Source organism: Eptesicus fuscus, chromosome 7 (assembly GCF_027574615.1).
Source record: "Eptesicus fuscus isolate TK198812 chromosome 7, DD_ASM_mEF_20220401, whole genome shotgun sequence".
In the NCBI taxonomy this organism is placed as follows: Eukaryota; Metazoa; Chordata; class Mammalia; order Chiroptera; family Vespertilionidae; genus Eptesicus; species Eptesicus fuscus.
In genome coordinates, this window is record NC_072479.1 from 36,311,371 (window position 1) to 36,336,419 (window position 25,049).

General features: G+C 37.2%; 1 protein-coding gene across 3 annotated transcripts in view; it reads right to left on the bottom strand.

Moving 5' to 3' along the window:
- The window catches only part of ZDHHC17 (zinc finger DHHC-type palmitoyltransferase 17), a 137,526-nt gene that overhangs the window by 43,636 nt on the left and 68,841 nt on the right, over positions 1–25,049 (bottom strand). The window contains exons 11-17 of one of the 3 annotated variants that reach the window (XM_054718829.1): positions 18,514–18,636; positions 17,503–17,565; positions 14,937–15,030; positions 13,965–14,048; positions 12,302–12,459; positions 11,276–11,370; positions 3,715–5,152 (exon numbers count right to left, since the gene is read on the bottom strand). In XM_054718829.1, the coding sequence (XP_054574804.1) occupies positions 5,014–5,152; positions 11,276–11,370; positions 12,302–12,459; positions 13,965–14,048; positions 14,937–15,030; positions 17,503–17,565; positions 18,514–18,636 (756 nt within the window). In that variant the 3' untranslated portion in view covers positions 3,715–5,013. Of the gene's footprint in view, positions 1–3,714; positions 5,153–11,275; positions 11,371–12,301; positions 12,460–13,964; positions 14,049–14,936; positions 15,031–17,502; positions 17,566–18,513; positions 18,637–25,049 lie in introns of those variants that run through there. The other 2 variants (XM_054718828.1, XM_054718830.1) reach the window with 2 other exon arrangements.

Here is a 25,049-nt window from a genome sequence, read left to right on the forward strand (position 1 = left end):
GAGGTTAATGTCTGCATTCCAGCTATTGGAAAAGACTTCTCTTTTAAGATGGTAAACATGCCTCAAGAGTGAGGGTTACTGAACAGTTCAGATTCCTCAGAGCTAGTATTCAGAGTGCAGCATCTCCTGTAGCGCGGTGGTGACTCCGAATGGCTCCTAGACAACCCGCATTAGAATCACCTGGGAGTATTAAACGGCAGTCCCAGGCCCAGCTTCAGCCCCACAGCAGCAGAATCAATACGGGTGGGGCCGTAGCCCTTTCAACAAATTCCTCAGAAAGGCATATTGATCTAAGGGGGGTGCACTGTTAAATCAAACTTAGAGATTCTTTCCTATACCCAAAGATCATTACAAACAGCTCCCTACTGACAACTGTCGAATCTGAAGCTTAGGGTGACTTTTTGGACTCTGCTAAACCCTGGGAACTGAGTGCTTTCTCACATCAATTCTGCACAAGCAGCAAAGCTTGTTGCATTGTCCTGGTGCATTCAGCTGGCTCGGGTAGAAAAGGAGAATTAGATTCTATAAGGACTATTTTCATTACTTAGAAACTTTGTTCTTTACCAAAGACTCAATCCAAACTTTTCCAGGAGTAGGGTCTGAAATTGGTCTATAATTTAGTGAAATTGAACCAGCCTGATCTGTGAACACATCTTAACCTTTTCCAAAGCCTATCTTATTACATTGCTTATTTTGAAGAGCTAAAGGGTGTGTGTTATGTCTGACATCAAAAAGATAGAAACTTAGTGGGAAGAAGTGAATTGAGGGTGTACCAGGTGATAGAATTCATGCTTATTTACATCTTAGCCCAGAGCACTTCACAAGTTCCAGTGTAGGAGAGGGGTGAGCCTTTCCTTTAAGCAGGACAGGGAAGTTAATTGGAAATAAATGAGATAGCTTGACTTGAAAAATTATGCAGTAATTTCTGTATGTGGGAGTTTTAAAACATCTTAGTCATACACAGATTCTTTGACATACCCATCAAAAGATGAAGTCTAATTCCCATCCCTCTGAACAAAGGCTAAACTTGGTGATGCATTTTTAACTCACAGGATCTGATGGACAAGTCTAGATAAAAAACGACAATACAGCTTCTGCTTGCTTACTTTCTCTTAGAACTGAGCCACCATGTTTTAAGAAAGACCAGACTACATATGGAAGCTAAATATAGGTGTTATAGCTTTCACCCATCAGCATGTATCAATCAACCTATCACACATGTGAGCCTTCAATCATTCCAGTCCTGTTTTTGAACCATCCCAGCTGACACCAAGGGGGTTAAAGTGAGCTACTCCTGTTGAGTTCTGACTAAATGCAGATCTGTGAACAAAAATACCATTTTACACCACTAAATTTGGGGTGGTTTGAAGCAGTGATAGATTACCCAGAATGTTTTATATAATAAACGTCCCTACACAGAGGCAACATTTCCCACACTTACTGTTTCCCAAATTGTGTTGGAGATGCTAATAATATCCTAGAAAAAATATTCTATGTGAAGTTGCCAGGTGCCTGGTAATTTGAGACTTCTTGCTAAATTCGATATCCACTCATAATAATTAAAATTATTCTTAAACTGGAGTCATGGCAAAACAGCTACTCTGAAACTGTAAACAGCTTCCACTGGTTTCAGGAATGGCGAAGGGAATTTGGCTTTGGGCAGACTGTTCTGGGAAGAATTACTTTCATCATTTGGATGCAAATTGACAGGGTAGCACCCAAGTAATCCAAGTGTGATATTAAAGTGCTACGTGGCAAATACATATTTTTATTTTAAAAACTATCCATTTGGGCAGATGTGGTTCAGTTGGTCGGGCCTCATTCCGTGCACCAAAAGTGTGTGGGTTTGATTCCCAGTCAAGCGGGCTCAATCCTCGGTCGGGGGTGTGTAAGAGGCAGCCGATCAATGTTTCTCATTATTGATGTTTCTATTTCTCTCTTTCTCTCTTCCTCTCTGAAATCAAGAAAAATATATTTTTAAAAATCTCTTAAATATACTTATATTTAAAACTTGGAGATTCATATAGTCCCAGAGGATCCTACTAACTCCATATAACCTAAGATTCTTATAGAAAACTTTATTTTCTTTATTAAAAAATAATAATTACACACACATATACACATAAAATTGTGGAGTTTTTTTAGAACACCACTACCACCCTTTACTTTAACCAATTTCTAATCTTGCAATTTGAATCCTAGTTGACTCGATATAAATATATAGAATAATCTATTCACATTATAGGTACCACTACTAGTGTTTCATCAATTTCTTGAAGTCAATCAAGTGAAATAAGCAAGCACACACCTAAGAGTCAATATTTATTCTGATTAATATTTTAAAAATTTTGACAGATTTAATTTATGCGAGGAGAGCTAATTTATTAAACACTTTACAGGTTTTCCTTTCCACAGAGTAACACGGTAAGTAGCAAAATAATACTTGGCACAGTTATAAATAAAGAAAATATAAAATAAAAATATCAATAGCTTAATTATAATGATGTTGTTTTATGCCTTCTAATATTGCAAACAAATTCCTGGGAACAACAAAAATATGATGGAAAAAAAAAACTCCAAAGAAGTTCATGTTCAGAGCTGAGAAATAAGTTCCTATTTGTTAAATGTACCCAATTAAGCTGATATGAACTACTTCCCAAAGGGTCACCTTCATACACAAGTTTAGAACTGGGTTAAGCTGGTTCCACATACAAGACCTATGAAATAATTAAACAGAGGGCGCAATGCTGCACAGTTGGCTCCTGACCATCTGACCATTTCTGAGTTCTAGATTTCATTGGTATTATGAGATGGTTAGTACTAGTTAACATTGCTAATATTTTCCATGTAATTATATATCTAGAGGGTTTTTCTATTTAACTGAAAGACATCTCTTGCACTGAAAAGAATATTGTACCACAAAGAAAAAACATGGTAGCAACACTCTTATCCAAATTAGAAAATCACCATAGTATTTACTGTTAATAAAAATGTATTCAATAAAAACTGTAACCGAGTCTTCATGTGAAGTGGCTCAAAATACAAAAAATTAAAACAAATTCTAGGCTTTTATAAATAATTGTGAAATAAAAAAATTATCTAAAATTTGCCCCAATTAGTAGTCAAAACTAGCAGAGACATTTGTAAATTGACCAGTTTTTTACACTCTGACAAAATGGCACAATGCTATTGCCACCCCACAACCATCTCGTCCCTTTTCAAAATAAAGTACGTATGCCAATTTTCTAATCTTTAAACACTCACAAACACACTAAGAGTAATCTTTCTGATGTGTGACTTATGGTCAAAGGAACTATATAAAAACAGTATTTGGAAATACTGAACATCAACTATATACATTTTCACTGCTCCTCTTACTAAGGCAAGGGGCGGCGGGTATACCACTAGATTGCTTTAATACCTGTAATCTGCATTTTACAGGGAATACTAATTTTACCAAGCATCAGACATGCAGTGAACTTGCAAGGTATAATGCCTATTAACAGCAATATGAAACATCACTAGAAGCTCATTAGTTATCTTCCTTTTCTTTTGGTTGGATAAAATGAAATGAGCAGCTTTAAACAACTAACACATACACAGACACAAAGAGAAAACTATTTGATAAATTATTTATATACAGATACACAATCTTTACACTGGCCTAGGATCTGTCATTAGTCTGACCACCCTTTTCCCACCCTCCCCCAGCCCATTCCCTCTCACAGGTTTCCCACAGGTTGCTCGAACCACAGTATGCTACAGCACTTAAGAGGACTACAGCAAGTCTCACTCTGTAAACAATATTTATGGAAGCAGTGACTGATAGCTCATCTTGAGTATGAAAATGCTGCAACAAAAATTGATCAGTGCATCACGTTTAACAATATAAGAAAATCTTTTTTGAAATCCAGATGGCATTAACAAATTTCAAAACATTCAATACTGAAAAAACTCATAAACTTGGGGATTAAATTCTTTCTGATAGGTCATATTTTTAAAACCAGAATATATCATTAGCTTTTCTTTTATTCAGATGTGCTATGTACAGAGATCATGCTCCATCTTTAGCTAAACTCCATCATTTTGTCTTTATTTTGCAGCTCAGAATTTTAAAAGTAAATTCACTTATCTATTAGTGAGAATTTAGCATTAACTTATTCTGCATTTTCTTGAAAATACCTTAACTCTTACAAAGTAGATTGGGTGCACATCAAATTAAATTCTAATTTATGCTTTACTGGATAGTAGGTACTAGAATACATTCTATGAGGTGTATCATGCACTTAGTAGGGCTTTTAAGCTTGAACAAAATGGCATGACTTACTATACTCATGCAAGTGTTTTATCAAACCATAAAACCTCACAGTAAGGTTACTACAGATGATTTACTAAACCAGAAATATATCAGCACTGCAAGAGCTGATAGCAATATAATATTGTTAGCACATTTTTTTTTTTTTGGTGAACATTATTTTCTTGTGCCTTTGAAGACACATTAGAGAGGATCCCTAATAAAACCACATGATTTTCATCACAGTATAAACATGTACATTCTAAAACGTACATAACACTAGCTTGAATCAATTTAAGACAACTCTCGTGGAATTAACTGCAATACTATTAGTAGATTGTACCATAAAATTTAGCTGTATACCATAAATTTAGTTTTAGCAAGACTCAAACATTTCTGATTAGTATCTGTCAACAGAATAAGTTCACTTTTTTTGTGTGAAAAGTGTTATGAGAACAAAACCAAAAAGTTGAGTATGTTGTGAATTCCCACATTAAAATTCTTTTTAAGATCTTTACTCTTCCCGGAAGTGGCAGTGTGTTCTGTCCATATTTACCTTTGTTAATAAAAGTGTTGGAAAAAAAGACTGTAAAATTCACTGTTAGCCCCACATACAACATGCTCTTGTTCAAAGGATGTGGATTCGAGTGTGAGAGAGACACGGACAGACACATTTTCAGGCACCACTTAGCAATATGCTTCATAAGATAAAGATGCTGCTACACGAGCTGGTACCCAGATCCTGATATTTGGTCATATTCTATTGTATACTGCCTTGTCCAGTCCACGATAACAGGACGAAAGAGGCCACAGCATCGAAATTCAAAGAAGTCTATAATATTCCTTACACATCCATGGCTAAAAAAAACCCGAAAAAGAAAAAAAGTATTAGTATAATGATTTAATATATGAGTTTAATATAATTTTGGTGGTAAATATTTCTTTTCTAAATTTAAAAACTCAGGTTACTTGCCAGAAAGAACCTGTTTTTTCAATATTTATAGCTCAATAAAATATATGTGCATTCATGTTTCTTCATAGCTTGGCCAACCCTGGTTTTTCTTTTCTCTTGTGTGCTAATTTAATGGGTTACACACTTACATTTTAAAATTATTCAAATTTGCATTTCATTCTTGTCATGTAATCCTATCTAATAAAAGAGTAATATGCAAATTAACCATCACTCCGCTACGCCCACCAGCCAATCAGGAGTGAGTATGCAAATTAACCCAAATAAGATGGCTGTGGCCACAGAGTGAGCAGGAGGGAGGCTTGGGTTTCCCCGGTGATGGAGAAAGGCAAGCTTTCCACACACCCTGGCCGGCCCAGGCCTCCACTTAAGGCTACAAAGTTTCAATTATAGAAGATAAATAAATCCCAACAGAAATGGTGACAGCCACGGAGCTGGAGAGAGCAGGAGGCTAGGGTTGCCGTCGGCGATGGAGAAAGCCAAGCTTTCTGCCTGCCCTGGCCTGCCTTTGCCTCTGCTTAAGGCTACAGAATTTTAATTATAGAAGATAAATAAATCCCAACAGAAATGGCTGTGGCCACAGAGTGAGCATAAGGCTTGGCTCCGCTCCAGGCTACAAAGTTTCAATTGTAGAAGATAAATAAATCCCAGATACCAGGGACTCCGCTTGGGTCGCCGGGGGGCGTGGCCACCTTGCAAACCACCACAGGCCCCTTGCCCAGGCCGACCCATGCCCCAAGGGAACCCCCACCCTGATCCAGGACACCCTTCAGGGCAAACCAGCTGGCCCCCACCCATGCACCAGGCCTCTATCCTATCTAATAAAAGTAATATGCAGATTGACCATCACTCCAACACACAAGATGGCTGCCCCCATGTGGTCAAAGATCCTGCCCCCATGTGGATACAAGATGGCCGCCACAAGATGGCCAGCAGGGGAGGGCAGTTGGGAGGGACCAGGCCTGCAAGGGAGGGCAGTTGGGGGTGATCAAGCCTGCAGGGTAGGACAGTTAGGGGTGACCGAGCCGGCAGAGGAGAGAAGTTGGGGGCACATAGGCTGGCAGGGGAGCAGTTAGACATCAATCAGGCTGGCAGGGGAGTGGTTAGGGGGTGATCAGCCTGGCAGGCAGAAGCGGTTAGGGGCAATCAGGAAGGCAGGCAGGCAAGCAGTTGGGAACCAGCAGTCCTGGATTGTGAGAGGGATGTCCGACTGCCCGTTTAGGCCCAATCCCACCGGGCCTAAACGGGCAGTCAGACATCCATCGAGGGGTCCCAGATTGGAGAGGGTGTAGGCTGGGCTGAGGGAAACCACACACCCCCTGTGCACGAATTTCGTGCACCGGGCCTCTAGTTTTTTTATAAAACCTGTCCTTGATTGGTGGTTCTTTGGCAAGAAGACAAACTACATCCAAAATTGACAAAATAAAAGACAAAATAAATAAAAATAGCATGAATTTGGTAATGTACATAATATAACAATTCAAAAAAGGGTCCAAGTAAGTTCAGGGAATTTTAGAACTTTGACAACACCTTTGGAAAAGCAGTCTGCTTCCCCTCTCATATAACTACTAGGAGCCCAGTGCACAAATTCATGCACCTTGAAAGGAACTGGGCTGCAAGGCTGTGGTGGGCCCATGCTCCACGACCCGGTCCAGCCCCTCCCACTGCGGCCCCGAGTCCCCTGTCTGCCGGCAGCCCTGCTCCTGCCATCACTCCCATGCACTGATGGTGCCGGCCCTGCTTGCACCCGCTGGCGTGGAGCGACTGGGGCTGATGCCAGCAGCGGGTGCAAGCGGGGCTGGCACTGTCAGTGGGTGAGAGTGGTGGCTGCTAACCCTGATCACCCCTCAGGAGCAGAGGTGGAAAAGCCCTCAGGGGCAATTGGAGCTGGCAGCCGCCACTCACACCCACTGACAGTGCCAAGTGATCAGGACCGGCGCTGAGTGATCAGGACTGGCGCGCCAGGCGCCAGCTGCAGGTGCAAGTGGGGGCTCTGGCCCTGACTGTGGGTGCGAGCAGGGCTGGAGTCAGCAGTGGGTGTGAGCAGCAGCTCCGGTGCCAGCAGCAGGTGCGAGCAGGGCCATTGCTGGCAGTAGGTGCGAACGGTGGCTGCTGGCCCCGATAGCCCCTCAGGAACAGAGAGAGGTGGAGAAGCCCTGAGGAGCAATCGGGGCCAGCAGCCGCTGCTTGCACCTGCTGATGGCGCCAAGAGCAGGTGCAAGCAGGGCTGGCACCAGCAGCAGGTCTGAGCAACGGGTGGGACTGCAGCATGTGGGAGCAAATAATTTTCAGTAACCACCAGAGGCTTGTCCTGATGACAGCAACGGGTGCCCTGCCTTGGTCTGGCGCCCCCGCTCACCTTTTCTACCATTATGCTGCAGTTGATGCCCACCATGTTCCATGCTCTGCCACCTGCTGCTGATGCCCGCCATGTTCCGCATGCACCCCTGGTGGTCAGCGCATGTCATAGCAACCGGTTGTTCTGCCGTTCAGTCTATTTGCATATTAGCCTTCTATTAAATTGGACTAGAGGCCCGGTGCACGAAATTCGTGCATGGGGGGTGATGTGTCCCTCAGCCCAGCCTGCACCCTCTCCAATATGGGATCCCTCGACGGATGTCTGACTGCCCAGTTAGGCCCGATCCCAGGGATCGGGCATAAACGGGTAGTCGGACATCCCTCTCACAATCCAGGACTGCTGGCTCCCAACTGTTCACCTGCCTGCCTTCCTGATTGCCCCTAACTGCTTCTGCCTGCCAGCCTGATCACCCCCTAACCACTCCCCTGACACCCTGATTGATGCCTAACTGCTCCCCTGCCAGCCTGTTTGCCCCTAACTGCCCTCCCCTGCAGGCCTGGTCCCCCCCCAACTGCCCTCCCCTGGAGGCTTGATCACCCCCAACTGCCCTCCCTTGCAAGCATGGTCCCTCCCAACGGCCCTCCCTTGCTGGCCATCTTGTGTCCACATGGGGGCAGGACCTTTGACCACATGGGGGCAGCCATCTTGTGTTGGAGTGATGGTCAATTTGCATATTACTCTTTTATTAGATAGGATAGAAGCCTGGTGCATGGGTGGGGGCCGGCTGATTTGCTCTGAAGGATGTCCCGGATCAGGGTGGAGGTTCCCTTGGGGCGTGGGACGGCCTGGGCGAGGGGCCTGTGGTGGTTTGCAGGCCGGCCACGCCCTGTGGTGACCCAAGCGGAGGCCCTGGTATCTGGGGTTTATTTATCTTCTACAATTGAAACTTTGTAGCCTGGAGCGGAGCCAAGCCTCCTGCTTGCTCCGTGTAGGCAGCCGTTTCTGTTGGGATTTATTTATCTTCTATAATTGAAACTTTGTAGCCTTAAGCGGAGGCCTGGGACAGGCAGGGTGTGTGGAAAGCTTGGCTCCCTCCATCGCCGGGGGCAATCCTAGCCTCCTGCTCTTTCCAGCTCTGTGGCTGCCGCCATTTCTGTTTTGATTTATGTACCTTCTATCATTGAAACTTAATAGCCTTGAGTGGAGGCCTAGGCCAGCAAGGGCAGGCAGAAAGCTTGGCTTCCTCCATTGCCGTGGAAACCCAAGCCTCCCTCCTGCTCTCTGTGGCCGTAGCCATCTTGGTTGTGTTTATTTGCATATTCGCTCCTAATTGGCTGGTGGGCGTGGCTTGTGGGCATGGCTTGTGGGTATAGCGGAGTGATGGTTAATCTGCATATTACTCTATTATTAGATAGTATTGTGCCTAAAGGAGAGTTCTGTAAACTACCTAATTGCCTGTCTTATTTTTTTGTCCTTAGTTATAGGCTTGTTTGCTTCCCAGAAGCATACAATAGTTAATAGCACTGCAAAAGCTTCCAGGTGGTAGGCAAGTAGCTTGAATAAAACTCCAAATTTTAAATATTTCATATAATTAAGAAACTACTATTTCTTGGCATCAAACTGAATTCATTTTTAAAATGTATATATAAGGAACAGGACAGTCTCTTCAATAAATGGGGTTGGAAAAAGTGGATAGCACATGTAAAGAATAAACTGGACCATCTTACACCATTAACATGGAAATTAACCTAAAATGAATTAAAAAATATAAGACCTAAAACCATAAAACTCCTAGAAGCAAACAGGCAGTGAGCTCCTTGACATCAGTCTTGGCGATGAATTTTTGAATCTGACACCAAATGCAAAAGCAAAAATAAACAAGTGGAATTATATCAAACTAAAATGCTTCTGCACATCAAAGAAAACCATCAATAAAATGAAAAGGCAACCTACTGAATAGAAAATATTTACAAATCATAGATCTGCTAAGGGATTACTATCCAAAATATATAACAAATCTTACAACTCAATAGCAAAAAAGCAAACAATCCGATTAAAAAATGGGTAGAAGTTCTGCATAGACATTTTTCCAAAGAAGGCACACAAATGGCGAAAAGGTACATGACATGAAAAGATGTTCAACATCACTACTCATCAAAGAAATGCACAAATAAGATAAACTTCACACCTTTTAGAATGACTATTATAAAAAAAAAAAAGACTTAACAGTAACAAGTGCTGGTGAGGAAATGGTGAGATTATAAATTAGTGCAGCCACTATGAAAAATAATATGGAGTTTCATCAAAAATTTAAAGATAGAACTACAATATGACCAAGCAATTCCACTTCTGGGTATTTATCCAAAGAAAACAAAAACACTAACTTGAAAAGATAAATGCACCTCCATGTTTATTGCAGCATTATTTACAATAGCCAAGATATGGAAACGAGTGTCCACTGATGGATGAGTGAATAAAAAAAGTGGTGCATACAGAGAAAAACAAATACCATGTGCTATCACTTATATGTGGAATCCAAACGAACAAATGAATAAACAAACAAACAAAACCCAAGCTCATAAAAAGAGAATAGTTTGGTGGTTGCCAGAAGTAAAGGGTGGTAGGATGGTTGAAATGTGTAAAGAGGATTCCTCAAAAGGTACAAAATTCAGTTATAAAAGAAGTAAGTCCTGGTATACTGTACAACATGGTGACTATCCTATATAATAAAAGGCTAATATGCAAATTGTCCCATCAGGAGTTTGACCGGAAGACTGGGAATTCGATTGCTCACTATGATGTGTGCTGACCACCAGGGGGCGGCACAAAACATGGCAGGCGACCAGCAGCGGTGGCGGGGCACTGAGGGAGCAAGGGAAGGAGGAGGTGGGGTGGCGGGAAACCTGATCAGCCCCGATCACCGGCCAGGTCTAGGAACCCTACCCATGCATGAATTTCGTGCACCCGGCCTCTAGTAGTTAATAATATTGTATTGCACATTTGAAAGTTGATAAGAGAGTAGATCTTAAACATTCTCATAAAAAAAAATTTTTTTAACTATGTATGGTGACAGATGTTAACTAGACTCCTGTGATTATTTTTCAATGTATACAAATATCAAATTATGTTGTACACCTAAAACTACTATAATGTTACATGCCAATTATACCTCAATTTAAAAAGATAAGACATGTGGGAATTTTTGTCTCAATCAGAGGGTAAATAAAATACATAACTTGTACTGAAAAGTTATTGTCTTAGAGCATGGGGAATTTCCCTAAATATAAACTTCAATTGATTGTATTTTTAAAATCTTATTTCATTTCTCTGGATACATTCATTTTCTAATGAAAATTTATAAATTGATGGAAAGATTAAAAATCAAATACTTATGTTAATAGGTCAATAAAGTTTGAATTGTGCAATTAAGGAAAAAAAAGAGTACCACAAATTTATAAACAGTTAATGTGATAAATTCTAAAGTTATGATAAACTAATTAATGCTATGTGTGGCTGAATCTAAAATTTAGTATGATTTATAAACTATTTTACATATTTCTAAGTAAAAGAAACATTTCATATTTAATATCCTATTGCCATAAATAAAGAAAACACTTCTCTTTGATGTATTCACGCGATAATTGCTGAGTTTGGTTTAGTAAGGAAATTTATATGCCAAGGAAAAATATTAAATTTATAAACATGTACGTACTTGAATGGGCTTTCAATAGATGTTGTTGTGACTTTAAAGTGCTTGTATCTTCTGGCATTCATTCTTTCATTTGTAGTAATACCTAAACATGATATCTAAGAGAGAAGGAAAGAAAGCCATTAATTCTCCGAGTATTTAATGTAAATAAGTTAATAAACTCTCAAGGTAGGATGGAGAGAAATATGATGAAGTCTGCTTTTGGTTTTCAATTAGGAGAATATCAAGCTAGTTCACAAAATATCATTTTGACTCCATGAAAAATAGCTCATAAAATGGGGAATATATTTAAGAACAGGTTACTTGGCATTGTGCGCATGTAGAGATGGACACTAGGTACACAGACCACCTCAATCAGCCCCTTTAAGAATAAGCTTTTTAAAAAAATACTTAATTTATCTGAGGGACAGAATGAACTGGTGTATATAATAGAATCAGGGGCATAGAAAGGGAGTGGACTGATAATTCTCAGGGGGAAAGGGGTATGGGGGGTGCAGGAAGAGACTGGACAAAAATTGTACACCTATGGATGAGGACAGTGCAGGGGAGGTAAGGGCAGAGGGTGGGGTGGGAACAGGGTGGAGGGGAGCTATAGGGGGAAAAAGGAGAAACTATTGTAATAATCTGAAAAATAAAGATTTATTAAATTAAAAAAATAAAATAAAAATACTTAATTTAATAAAAGACAAATATTGATATTTGTCGGTAATAAAACATTATTATTAAAATGAACACAAATTTAATGGCATCAGCAATCTAAGCTTACAATTATATCCAATTGGATGCATTTGAATCAGGAAAAACAGAAATAAAAAGTTCTGTCAAGAGTAGTATTCAAAGTCAAAAGTTCATAAAATAAGAAGAGGGAGGAAAGGAGAAGAAAAGTACAAAGAAAAAGTAAATTAAAATTGTATTCATTGAAATGTAAGAGTGAGTGGAAAGAGAATATATTATCTTTTAAGCAAGAAGTGAATTTTTAAGAGTTTTCAATTAGTACACTAAAGAACAAATAATGCACTTGGCACGTACCTGGTACATCTGACACATGAGTAATACAGCCACCCACATGAAATGAAAAACACTGTTCAGAAACATCCAAAACATCCAAGGTGAACATGTGGCAATTTGAGTAATATATGTCCAAAATCCATCCTTGGTGTAAGTGGTCTCACAGTGGAGTCCCCAGTCTAAAATCAGAAAAGTACTCACATTTACTCAATAATCACCCAAGCACCTGTGTAGACATTTGTGGTAGGCACCACTTAAAAAACATGATCCAAGCCCTGGCCAGGTGGCTCAGTTGGTTGGAGCAATATCCCATACCAAAAAGGTTGCAGGTTTGATTCTTAGTCAGGTTACATGCCAAAGTCGTGGGTTTGGTCCCCAGATGGGGTGCATACAGAAGGTAACTGATCTCTCTCTCTCTCTCTCTCTCTCTCTCTCTCTCTCTCTCTCTCAAAAAAGCACAAGCCAACACAATAAACATAACCTTGCATGAGGCTTAAAATAAAAAACGGCTGCCGCCCCTAAAAGAAACCCAAAACAAAAAGCATCATCTAAGAGCCTAGCTTTAATTAGTGACTTTCAATGCACATTTTTTATAGTCTTAAATGATCCCATTATACATTAGTGAAAAATGTGAGTGTGTGTGTTGGGGGTTTAGGGTAAGGGTTAGGAGGTGTAGAGATTGAGAAAAAGAAAAAAACAAAACAGGAACAAATCATGGTTAACATTGTGGTGGTGACTGCAGGTGGAGGTGGGAAGGGAGGGTGGAGGTGGAAGAGGTCATGGGATAAATGGCGATGGAAAAAATAAAATAAGTAAAAAGTAAAATAAAAACAAAAAACAAAAATCACATCAGAAATGGAAAGCAAAGCAGCCAATCTTTAAAAAAAACACACACACCAGTGTATTGTAACAATATTTAGATGTTATTTGATGGATACTATACACACATATTTGAGGACATAGCCTCCTTTTTTTATTAGGGCAATAAGAGGTTATTCTTAATATCTGTGTGCGTAGGAGAACCAGGAAATCATCCTTCCAAGATTTATTTTTAAGCTGGGATCTAATACATCTTTATGCTAAGTACCACCAAGACCTGCATAGTAACTAATATATTCATTTAAACTCTTTCTAATTTATGTTTTCAATGCAATAAACCCCCACAAATTCCTCTAAGGTACTAAACTTATATGATCAAGTGAACGACAACTTATTCTTAAAAGAGTAATTTCTAATATCTTTTAATATTCTCTAGTAGGCAATAATTACCTCACTTCTCAAAATATTTCAAGTTCTCTGCAAATTTAACTTCAACTATCTTTTACCAACTATTTGGTAAGAAAGAGCAACTAGCACAATCACAAAATCTATAAACTACTAGAGTAAAGCAAGCAAATGATATAAAAGTGTATATTTAACCCAGGAGCTTTTCAAAGCCTACTAAGCCAACACATTGTTCAGGGACATATGTATTAAATAATAGTTAGTTAATTGATCATTCTATAAATTAAACATGATTGATAATTCTATTATCTATGTTTTCTTTATGCTTCATTGCAGTGAAGTGCCCCAAACCAAAATTTTTAGTTAAAAGACTTTTGTCGTTTTCATATTGTTGTTAACATGGTAAGCATGCGTATGCAAACATTTGTTTTAAAAAGAGAAAAAACCTAGTTGTACTCACAAGAAATACAACCATAAATCATCCAGCAGATCATAAAAAGTAAGAAGAACAGGTAGCCCATAAAGTATCTATGGTTGCCTGCACCTAAAAAACAACAAAGAAGCAATTTTTTTCAGCTAAGAAAACAACTGGAAACACAGCATGGGTGGGAAGAATTAGGGGGAGGGAGGGACTGTCATGAAAGGTGTGTTACAACTGAGACAATAATCACACACATTAATTATTTTAGAAAAAGTTCAAGAAAATTAATGATTTCACTGAAGTCTTAATATAAGAATGCCTATAACAACATACAAAGATGTGATGACTGCAATGATACTCATTTTGAAGGCAAGAGTCTCAAAAAATCAAGTAAGTCACAATTCTGAGCTTTAATGCTCCTCTTTGCTTTGTGATGTTAAAATATCCCTATTTTAGCTTTACTTTTATAAACTTCATAATCCAACTTTTCAAAGGCTTCTCCCCAACAGTTACACAATCTTTGTAATGTTTCCCTGCTGTCACCTCATGAAATCCCAGGGTCATCTCTCAGATCACTCAGCTCATCTCCTCAGACAACACCATTCTTGAACACTGACTTATGTAGAGTTCTTATTTGTCATTCCTCTCTTCTTCTGTGCATCATATCCTTTCAAATATTTTTATTGCCTTATTTTCTCTAGTTTAACAACAACAACAAAAATACTATCTGCCTCCTTTTCAATTTCACTATTATCCAATGGAGAAAATAGGAAAGAGTAGGCACCAGAAAAAATTGATAGAGAAATGCTATCAATCTTTTCTAAATACTGATTTTAAACGCATCCTCTCAACTGAGCTGGTTCTGTCAACCTGAAGATAATTAGGGAGTTAGGGGAGTGAGTGTAGTAAGGTACAGGAATGAACTTTCTACTGTCAGCTTTAATATACTTTATTAGTTACTTTGAATAACTTAAATAAACAATATATTTAGAAATTACTAATAAAACTTACCTACACAGTTACCCACCCATGGGCAATGATGATCAAATTTCGCTATACAGCGGTTGCACACACCACAATGTTTGGACCTCACTGGTTTCCGTATCTGTTAATAGGCATGTTAAAAGATTATAAAAGGCACTATATCTTGGAGAGGAGAGCAGAACATTTATTTTCTCAAAGTATAATTATAAAAAAAAAAACTACTGTATTTTTGGAAAAGAATTATACCAAGGTTTCCAAGGGTAAAACAAAACAATTTCAACTGCAACAACAAAGTTGAAAGGATAAGGCTACTCTAGAATATAAACTCTTAAGAATGGAGTAGAATCTCCAATTTGCTGTTTGGATGAATGGTACTATTTTAATTCATATCCCTCAAATTTCTGAATAATAAAAACACCACTTTCCAGGCTTCTAAATGAAAATTTATTGTGATTAATGGTCATGATATTAGTTGTTCTTTAATAAAATGAAATTGTTCTTTAGTAAAAGGAAGGTCAAGTTAGAAGTGAATAAAAGCTTTTAGAATTCAAAATCATTTAATATGAGTCTTCCCATATTCTAGCAAAAAATGTAAGTGTACATATCTATTTCTCTTTCAGTGCCTCCTGCGATCTCAGTTTCAGGTACAGACATACCCTGAAATGCATGGCCATATCTAAGAAAGTACAAAATGCTTAGGTAGTCCCTATTTCTTGCAAAACAAAATATAAATACATTATTCAGCTTCTGACAGGCAATAAAGAGTTCATGTTTATGTCTTAATGTTTTAACTCTTGTAAAATATTTTACTCTATATTAAGTCTAAATCAGCCAAGTGAATACAAGAACTCAGTAGTAATCTTCGAAGGGAATGGTAGTCCCAGTACTGGGTATATGGCAAAAAGCTAAAGTGATTAAACTATGTCAGAAACAAAATTTATAATATCCTTCATTGATGTTTTAACAAAAGCACTGCCATTTCCCCAATAATTTGCATGAGGTTATACACAATTCTGAGGTCCTAAGAAGAAAACCTAAATGGACTCTGCAGTTCTTACATGTACTAATATGATCTGTGGATCAAAGAAAAGGGTAAGTTAGTCTTTACCACAGATAATGTGACTACATCTATTTAGGAGAAAGTAGCAGGATATATTAAGTAAATTCTACTCTCACCTTGAACCCTCAGCTACATTTCCCCTCTGGGAATTCACTTGTCAATGAATTCTGAACTAAAGACTGACAGAAGCCCTGAATATAGTAGTCTCTTCAGTTCCCTTACAAAGTAATTGTTTTTTAGAAAATTGTAATCTAGTTGTGTCTCCTTAGAGACTTGCCTATTTATCAAAGTGAAAGATACCCATATAATGACAAATACTCTGTTGATTTGAATCATTTCATAACATGTATGTTCTTACTTTACAAAACCAAATTATCTACCCAGGAGTACATGGCTTATAAAAACATATTATAAAACATTTACACTATGATGGCAAAAATAGTTTTGTTCTTGTTATTAAATATTTGTTTAACAATAAAACTGTACTGAGTGACTATAAAGAATTTGTTTGCCATATGGCAAACACATCAGCAATGCATTCTTAACTTTATAGGACAGAATAATTTCCACAGAACAGGCTATAAAAACATTCTATAGGTTAAGAATGCCAAACATGTAAATAACCCATTGTAAAGCATAGAAACAAAAACTATTTTTTAAAGAATGCTTGAAAATAGCACCCTAAAGTTGCTTCCAAAAGCACAGCAGTATATATTTTGAATATTCAAAACCATGACTGTTTGGTCAATGAATGTTAAGTGAAGCAATTTAAGGAATCTGTAGCATTGGAGTTCAGTTTTAAAAACTCATTCCATAACCCTAAACTATTTTATTATTTAAATGTAAGACATCAGTTCAGTTGCAAAGGTATAAAAGAGTATTTAGTTTCAGGTACAATTTGAAGATATTTCAATTTCCATGTAGAAAAACATGGTAACCATTGTAACAATTTACACACTTTTCACAAGAATTATAAAAATTAAAGCAGAAGATAATAAAAACTAGAAATAGTTATTCTATAGAAATTTGATGTCTATAATCAAATAATGTCAATATTACCATAGCTGAGTCAACAAGTAAATGCTATCTAATTTCATACATATCTTTATCTATGACCTGGTTGAAGATAACAATTTTTAATATCGATAAAATAGTGCTCAAAGTTGCCTAACATTCTAATATAGACAGACTGATGTAGCTAAAAATATATAGTGTTAGGGATCATACTAAATCTTTGATTTTAAAGACATTATTACTTGTTTTTTTATTTGTTGAATTACATTTTAAGAGAGAGGAAGAGAATAAGAATGAATATCGATGAATGGCATCTCTGAATCAGAACTATAGTCAAGTTCTATCGGGGGAAGAAGCACACTGGGAAGGAGACAAAGGTTTACCATCTTTCCTCTGGTGTCACTTTTCTGGAGGGCACGAAATGTGCTCAGCAAGAACATCTCTTTGTTTCCCACCCTCTATGCTATGCCACTGCTAGGGGAAGAGGATAGATGGAAGAATGAAGAAAAAAAATACTACCAAACAGGTACTGCAGAATATACTGAGGTCCAGACTTCCTGTCTCTGCAAGTTCAACTATTGTCTGTAAATTAAAAATATATATTTTACTCAAAACTGAACAATGTTCACCAACTACTGTGCCATCAATATCAATCAATCAACATGATGTTCATCTTTAAGTAACCAATGTTTTCAGCTCAAATAAAATCTTTCATTCATTTACTTATGCTATTTCACCACAGTATGAACATGGGAGTTTTGTTCCTTGGATATATGAAAAGGCGATCCTAAACTTAGTTATGGGAATATTCCTCTGAGAATAAAACTAAGTTACCTACCCTAACAGCTGGTCCTGAATCTTCAGAACTGGATTATGACTAAGGAAACCTGTCAAACCAATTATTAGCAGTAATGTCTGAAGAACACTATAACATAACAGTAGCAATCTCCTAGAAAAGGGGGGATTGGGCCATAAGAACATGCCAGTGTTTTAGTCTACTGTAGGCAGACACAATTCATCAGGATTTTTGTTTTGTTTTTAAAAAAAACTGGTTAAAATAGTTATTTTCCATATGTCCATAACTAGTGCTTAAAATAATAAAATTGGCTTCCTAAGTACCTGTGTTACAGGTGAGGGGTGCCCAGGATCATACATACAAATATTTTAGTTATTGTGATGATATATCTGCAGTATCAACCAATTTATTGGCCTTTCAATTTACAAAGTCTTTCAACAAACATCTACTGAATGCATATTATTTGTGGAGGGTTTACAGAGATGTTTAAAATACTGTATCCACCTCTCAAAGCAATCCCAGTAGCCTTATGAATAAGCAAAGCATAAAAGTATCAAATGTTATGGAAGTGTAAGGACAGGCATCACAAGAGCACCAACTATACATCTGTTTTGAAACTTCTTTGGTTTGAAAATTCTAAACAGCAGTTTCTTCCTTTGTACTCTAATATCTACCATAACTACTGGTAATTTGGCAGTGAAACTCATGTGACTAGTTAGATTGTTTCTTGCTACCTTTTTCTTTTGCTCTTCTGTAGCTTTAATTATCCCTGGATCAGATTTCCAAGACTTCCCAAAATTGTAGAAAAGTGCAACACTATTGGCAAGGAATGGAAGATGGATAAATAAAAAGTTGAGATGTACTTAAAGTTAAGGAATCTAAAGAGCCAATGAGTTACTCTTATAGGTAAATTTATAATCCATAAAATTTTATCACAAAAAAACAAAACAAACAAAAGCCCATCTACCAATAAAAAAACACAAACTGATTTATTTATTACATGAAAATAGATTATTTACATCTACTATCCAAGCTGGTTTATCTATTTTGTAAACATCAAATGAGATATTTTCCATATGTCCATAACTAAATGTAGAAAGTAAAAATGTGAATTCTTTTTTTTAAATATATTTTTATTGATTTCAGAGAGGAAGGGAAAGGGGAAAGATAGAACATCAATGATGAGAGAGAATCATTGATCAAGAGAATCATTGATTGGCTGTCTCCTGTATGCCTCCTACTGGGGATAGAGCCCGCAACCTGGGCATGTGCCCTTGACCAGAATCGAATCCGGGATCCTTCAGTCCGCAAGCCAATGCTCTATCCACTGAGCCAAACCAGCTAAGGCAAAAATGTGAATTCTTTATAAACATCAAATCATGTAGGCTTAACTACTTTTTAAAAGTCAGCAAGTACATTAAAAATTCACTGACTAGATCATTTTTAAATGATTATTTCTTTTGACAAAAATGAAGGGACTTCTCATGTTCAAAGTTATTATCATACTAGTGGCCCGGTGCATGGATTCATGCACTTTGAAAGGGAATCTGGTGCAGGTGAACCAGATTCGGGGTCGACAGGGCCCCAGGAGCAAGCTAACCCATGGCCGATTCTGCAAGGAATAGGGCTTCCTCCTCCTTTCTCTCTGGGCCCAGGGTGCGGGTGAACCAGATTCAGGGCTGACAGGGCTCCAGCAGCCACCTAAACTATGGGTCAGAACATCTGCCCCCTGGTGGTCACTGCGCATCACAGCTACTGGTCGAACGGTTGAATAGTTGCTTAGGCTTTTATATATATCTATACTAATAAAAGGGTAATATATTAAGTAGAGCGGGAGACCTTCCAGGAGACCTCCTGGATGTCCTTCCAGACAAAGCCATGGTGGCGGGGCTGAGGCAGAGGCAGTTAGGGGCGATGAGGCCAGGAGGGGAGGGCAGTTGGGGGCGAGCAGACTGGCAGTGGGGGACAGTTGGGGGCAATCAGGCTGGCAGGGGGGACAGTTGGGGGTGATCAGGTCGGCAAGGGGGGGCAGTTGGGGGCAAGCAGGCCTACAGGCAGAGTAGTTAGGGGTGATCAGGCAGGCAAGCAGGCGAGTGGTTAGGAGCCAGTCGTCCCTGATTGCAAGAGGGATGTCTGACTGCCGCCGGTTTAGGCCCCATCCCATGGGATGGGGCCTAAACCGGCGGCAGTCAGACATCCCCCGAGGGGTCCCAAATTGGAGAGGGTGCAGGCCGGGCTGAGGGACAAACCTATAGAGATAGATAGATATAGATTACTTTATATGCATTAAAATCTTTATATAGCTACCAAACTCTTGAGATATCATACTCATATATTTAAAAGATTGCTTTCAAATTCTCTCCTTTGCCTTTTTTGAAAACATTCAAGCTAAACTTAATTTTAGAAAAGATATTTATAAAGTTGCTTAAAACAGAAATAGTTTCTATGGTCATATTTTTCTATCTAATAAAAATATAAAAATGTACTAGGCATTTGAAAAGCATTAGGAAAAATAAAGCCATGTTTTTAGAACAATACATTTCTGAAACACAAAAATCTGGAATACTAAGATTTCATTTTCCATATTTTATGTAAGAAAGTATCATACAATAATTTTGTAAGACTTTTGGACATGATCACACAAAACAATAAATGTATTGTTTACATTTCTTATGAAGTACAGAAAAAAGAACAGCTTTTTAAATAAAATAATCCTATATTTGTTTGGTAAATACCCAAACACTAAATAACTTCATAAAATACACTAAATAACCTCATAAAACATAGTAGTATAGGAGAAAAAAATAATAACAGGTACTTATTTAGCACTTTTTACATGTCAGGTATGTCTTACACTGTATTATATTCATCTTTTCTAGAATTCTCTGAGTCAATACTATGATCAACCCCACTTTACAGGCAAGTATAAAAAAGAAGAAGAGTCATTATTATCACCTGCCCAGCTGGTGTTGCTCAGTGGTTGAGCGCTGACCCATGAACCAGGAGGTAGTGGTTTGATTCCCAGTCAGGACACATGCCCATGTTGCAGGCTTGATTCCCCAGTGGGGGGAAGGGGGAGTGTGTGTGCAGGAGGCAGCTGATCAATGATTCTCTCTCACTGTTGATATTTCTATCTCTCCCTCTCCCTTCCTCTCTGAAATCAATAAAAACAGAATTAAAAAAAGAAAATGTACTAGTACAGAGGAGAGTAAATACAAAGTCAAATTTTCAGCTGTTCCAACACCTAAAAATCTCTTGAGAATGAAGTTGGGTAAATGCATGTGCAAAGAATGTTGAATCCTGGCATTTTTCAGAGACAGTACTTTTACTTATTATAACAGTTTCAGACCGTAAAATAAAAGACCATCTTTAATAACTTCAGAGAAACTTTTGCTCATGTGCACAAAAAATATACAAGAATATTTATAACAATATTGTTGGTAGTGATTGGATTCCTAAAGAAAGGTATTAACAAACTTAGAGGATATTAGAAGGAAACTAGGAAAGATATACAAAAAACTGAAGAAGTAGAAAAAATGTTTAAGAGAAAAATATATAAGAGAATGGTGAAAATGATAATTTTGCACTCTCTTCATCTTTATATATATAATCATCCCAGGCTCTAAAGTTCTTCACATCTATCTTTAGTTTAAAAACTTAGTTGACCTTAAAACCTAATTGAAAATAATTTATTTTTAGACACAAAGTATTTCTAATAACCTACTGTCAATATTTCAAAAGTGCTGCCCAGCCACGGTGGCTCAGTGGTTGAGCATCGACCTATGAACCAGGAGGTCATGGTTCATCGATTCCTAGTCAGGGTATATGCCAGGGTTTCAGGCTGGATCCCTAGTAGGGGGCATGCAGGAAGCAGCCGATCAATGATTCTATCTCATCGTTGATGTTTCTATCTCTCCCTTTCCTTCCTCTCTGAAATAAAAATAAATAAATAAGAAGTGGTGGCAACCATAGTTGATTGTACTGGGTATGACAAGTGAATTTCAGAGTTGATTATTATAAAAGAAGCATAGTCAATAAAATTTTCAAATAAATAAAAGGACAAGAAACAAAATAAAATCACGCATGAATCTAACATCCAGAGATAATCACTGCTAAAATTACATGTAGTCACTTCCAGTTCATATCCTTCGTGCATTTTAAAATTAGAATCATTCTGTAAACATAATTTATAGCATTTTTATTATATCCTAAGTATCAGCCCATATCAAGTCTATAAAAGCATTTTAATAGCTATTTTATCTCATACCATATGTAGTGTAACTGATAAAACTATACTTATATTAAGGTTGGATATTTAGGTTGTTTCCAATTTTCTCTATTATAATAGTACTATGATAAACATCCTAGTAAATAAATCTTTGATCTTATCCCTGATTACTTAATTATGAATAAGTGATTAAGAAATCAAAGGTTATTTTTAAAGCTCTTTCTACAGGTTGCCAAATTGCTTTAAAGGAAGGTTTATGAATTTAAGGTTATTCTATATCGGGTCAAAGGACTGGTTCTACACCAGACTTGATAATCACCTACCTATGTGACTCTGAGCAAGACATACAATTTCTCAGAACCTCAATTTATCCATCGGTTAGAAATCAGCATTACAATTTGTGCATTTTGCTTTTTCTAATCTTAAAAAATTGTTCTGAGAATCAAGTAAAATATCTCAGAAAGCTATAAACCAAAAAGCACTGAATAAGTATAAGGTGTATAATGGGGTGGTAAGTATTTAATGAATAGTAAAAATATAAGAATTTATTTATTAAAAGAAATAGTTTATGTCAATATAAAATTCATTATCCTCACAAAAACACTTAGTTGGGTATATTATGAAAACCATAAAGTTGATCCTCATGCCTACTCGGTAAAAAATTTATTTGCAGTCTGCAAATCAATACTCATGGTGTTTGTGCAGTCATTTATGTATATGCACAAAGTGGCAAACAGTATGAGTCACCCTACACACACATTCTCAGCTGAGCTGAACAAGGTGACACTCTGCCTTCGTGTTTCACCTTTATACTGTGAACAATGTCCTTTTCAGTTTATTTAGTGCCATATCTTCCACATCATTGTGCTTCTTATTGGTGACTTTGCCTTTTGAAATGGCCTCTAAGTGTAGTGCTAAAGTGCTATCTAATGGCCTAAGTGCAAGAAGACTGTGCCTACAGAGAAAATACATGTGTCAGGTATGTTTTGTTCAAGCATGGATTATCGTGTGGTTGGCAATGAGTTCACTTTAATGAGTCAACAATAAATATTAAATTTTGTGTTTAAACAGAAATACATGTAAAACAAGGTTATGTTCTGAATGGCTGATTAAAATGTTGTGGCCATAGGCTTATAGGAAGCTAACCTTCTTTTCCCCTAGGAACAGTGGGTATTCACAGTGACTTTACAGAACTTAACTATTGTGAATAATGAAAACTGACTGTAATTCTATTTTTCAAAACTAGTCTAATCAGCTTTAATTACATATGTAGTACTTAGTAGCAAGAGGAAAGTGGTAGAAGCAACAGCAAGGAGACGGGGTCAGCAGAAGAGGTAGTCCCTGACAGCTGCTGCTACTTGATCTCTGCACCTTAATCATTCTCCTGTATCATGAGCCTCATGGCTCCTCTCTGTCTAATATCCTTTGTGTGTCCATTATAAATTCATCTGGGCTCTCTACTATTTCCTTCCTACAGGTTTTTTTTGGCTTCTCTCTCTGGCTCAGAAATTTAATACTGAAAAACAAAAAATGTAGCTCTAAAATCATATAGGAACTAGAGATATGGTTCTTTTACAACACAGACAAGTATAAAAGGTGTTGGTTTTTTTAAATCAGAATTTAAAGTAATTTGTGATTGTATTCCACATCCCATGAGTAAGATATACACAAACACATTCAAATATGTAAATGCACATTTAAAGCCCATTAAGACACAAACTTAGATTTAAAAACTCATATAAATAATAACAGGTACTTATTTAGCACTTTTTACATGTCAGGTATGTCTTACACTGTATTATATTCATCTTTTCTAGAATTCTCTGAGTCAATACTATGATCAACCCCACTTTACAGGCAAGTATAAAATTTAGTATTCTCATACTACAATTTTTATTTGAAAAATTAGCATGTGCAATTTATTCCATGCATTTAAAAATGAATTACATACAAATCTATTTTAAATGCAGACTTATTCAAATAGGGCAAGTTAAATAGGCTTGAATGTTCTGGCCTTTCCTTCCTCTCACATTCTCAACTCTCCAGCCCTGGGAATCTGCATAGCTGTTTTGTATACTATATCCAAATAAAGAAAATTCAAATTGTACTATGTAAGAAAGTCTGGCATAAAGTTTTCATTATTTTGTAATTTACTAATTTTCCTGTTTTTTCTTCACTTACATGCACACTGTTGTTTAGCAACAGTCTCAAATTATCTTAAGATAGGAATCTATCTTAAAATAATTAAGAGTTTAGCAACAGTCTCAAATTATTTTAAGATAGGAATCTAACTTTTTTCTTGAACATAAAATTTACTGTCCAATTTAGGAAATCAAGTTAAAAAATATGTCTGGAATACAAAGTCACTTCAGAGGTCAGTGCTTTTTTATAAATTTAAAATAGATGAGGTAATGAAAACAAGTAAATCTGTTTTACTCATACTAAATGTTCCAATAAAACAATTCTAATGTTTAATAATAAATTCATGAAGGACAATTTTTATGTGAAAATATTATGCAAGCCCACAATGAGCTAGTGAAAACTGCCACATGGAAAAATTTCACTTGATACTTACACAAGGAAGTATTTTAAAAGTACTATACTTTCTGAAAGTAATCATATACATGATAAAAACATAAGCATTACAAATGTAGTTACAATTGTGCCTTACTCTCAAAAATAAAATAAGCATGTTTTGTTTTTCAACTAAAATATAGGACAATTTAACAAAAAGAATACAGTATTATAACATGCAAGACTGTGAAGTGAAACCAGGTACTAATTAAAATCAAGTCACCAAAAACTGCACCCATTTAAAATCTTATATACTTTGTGGTAATGTTTTGAAAATGACTTAATGAACATTTATGAAACATGTGCCTTTATTATACTACATCAGACTCACTTACTGACTGAACTTTTTCTATGTAAAAATATCAGAAATTAACAATGACCTTACTTCTTTGACACTCATACATGCACACACATTTACAATTTGAAATATTATTTTTTTAAATATATTACATTGAAACAATTTACTGA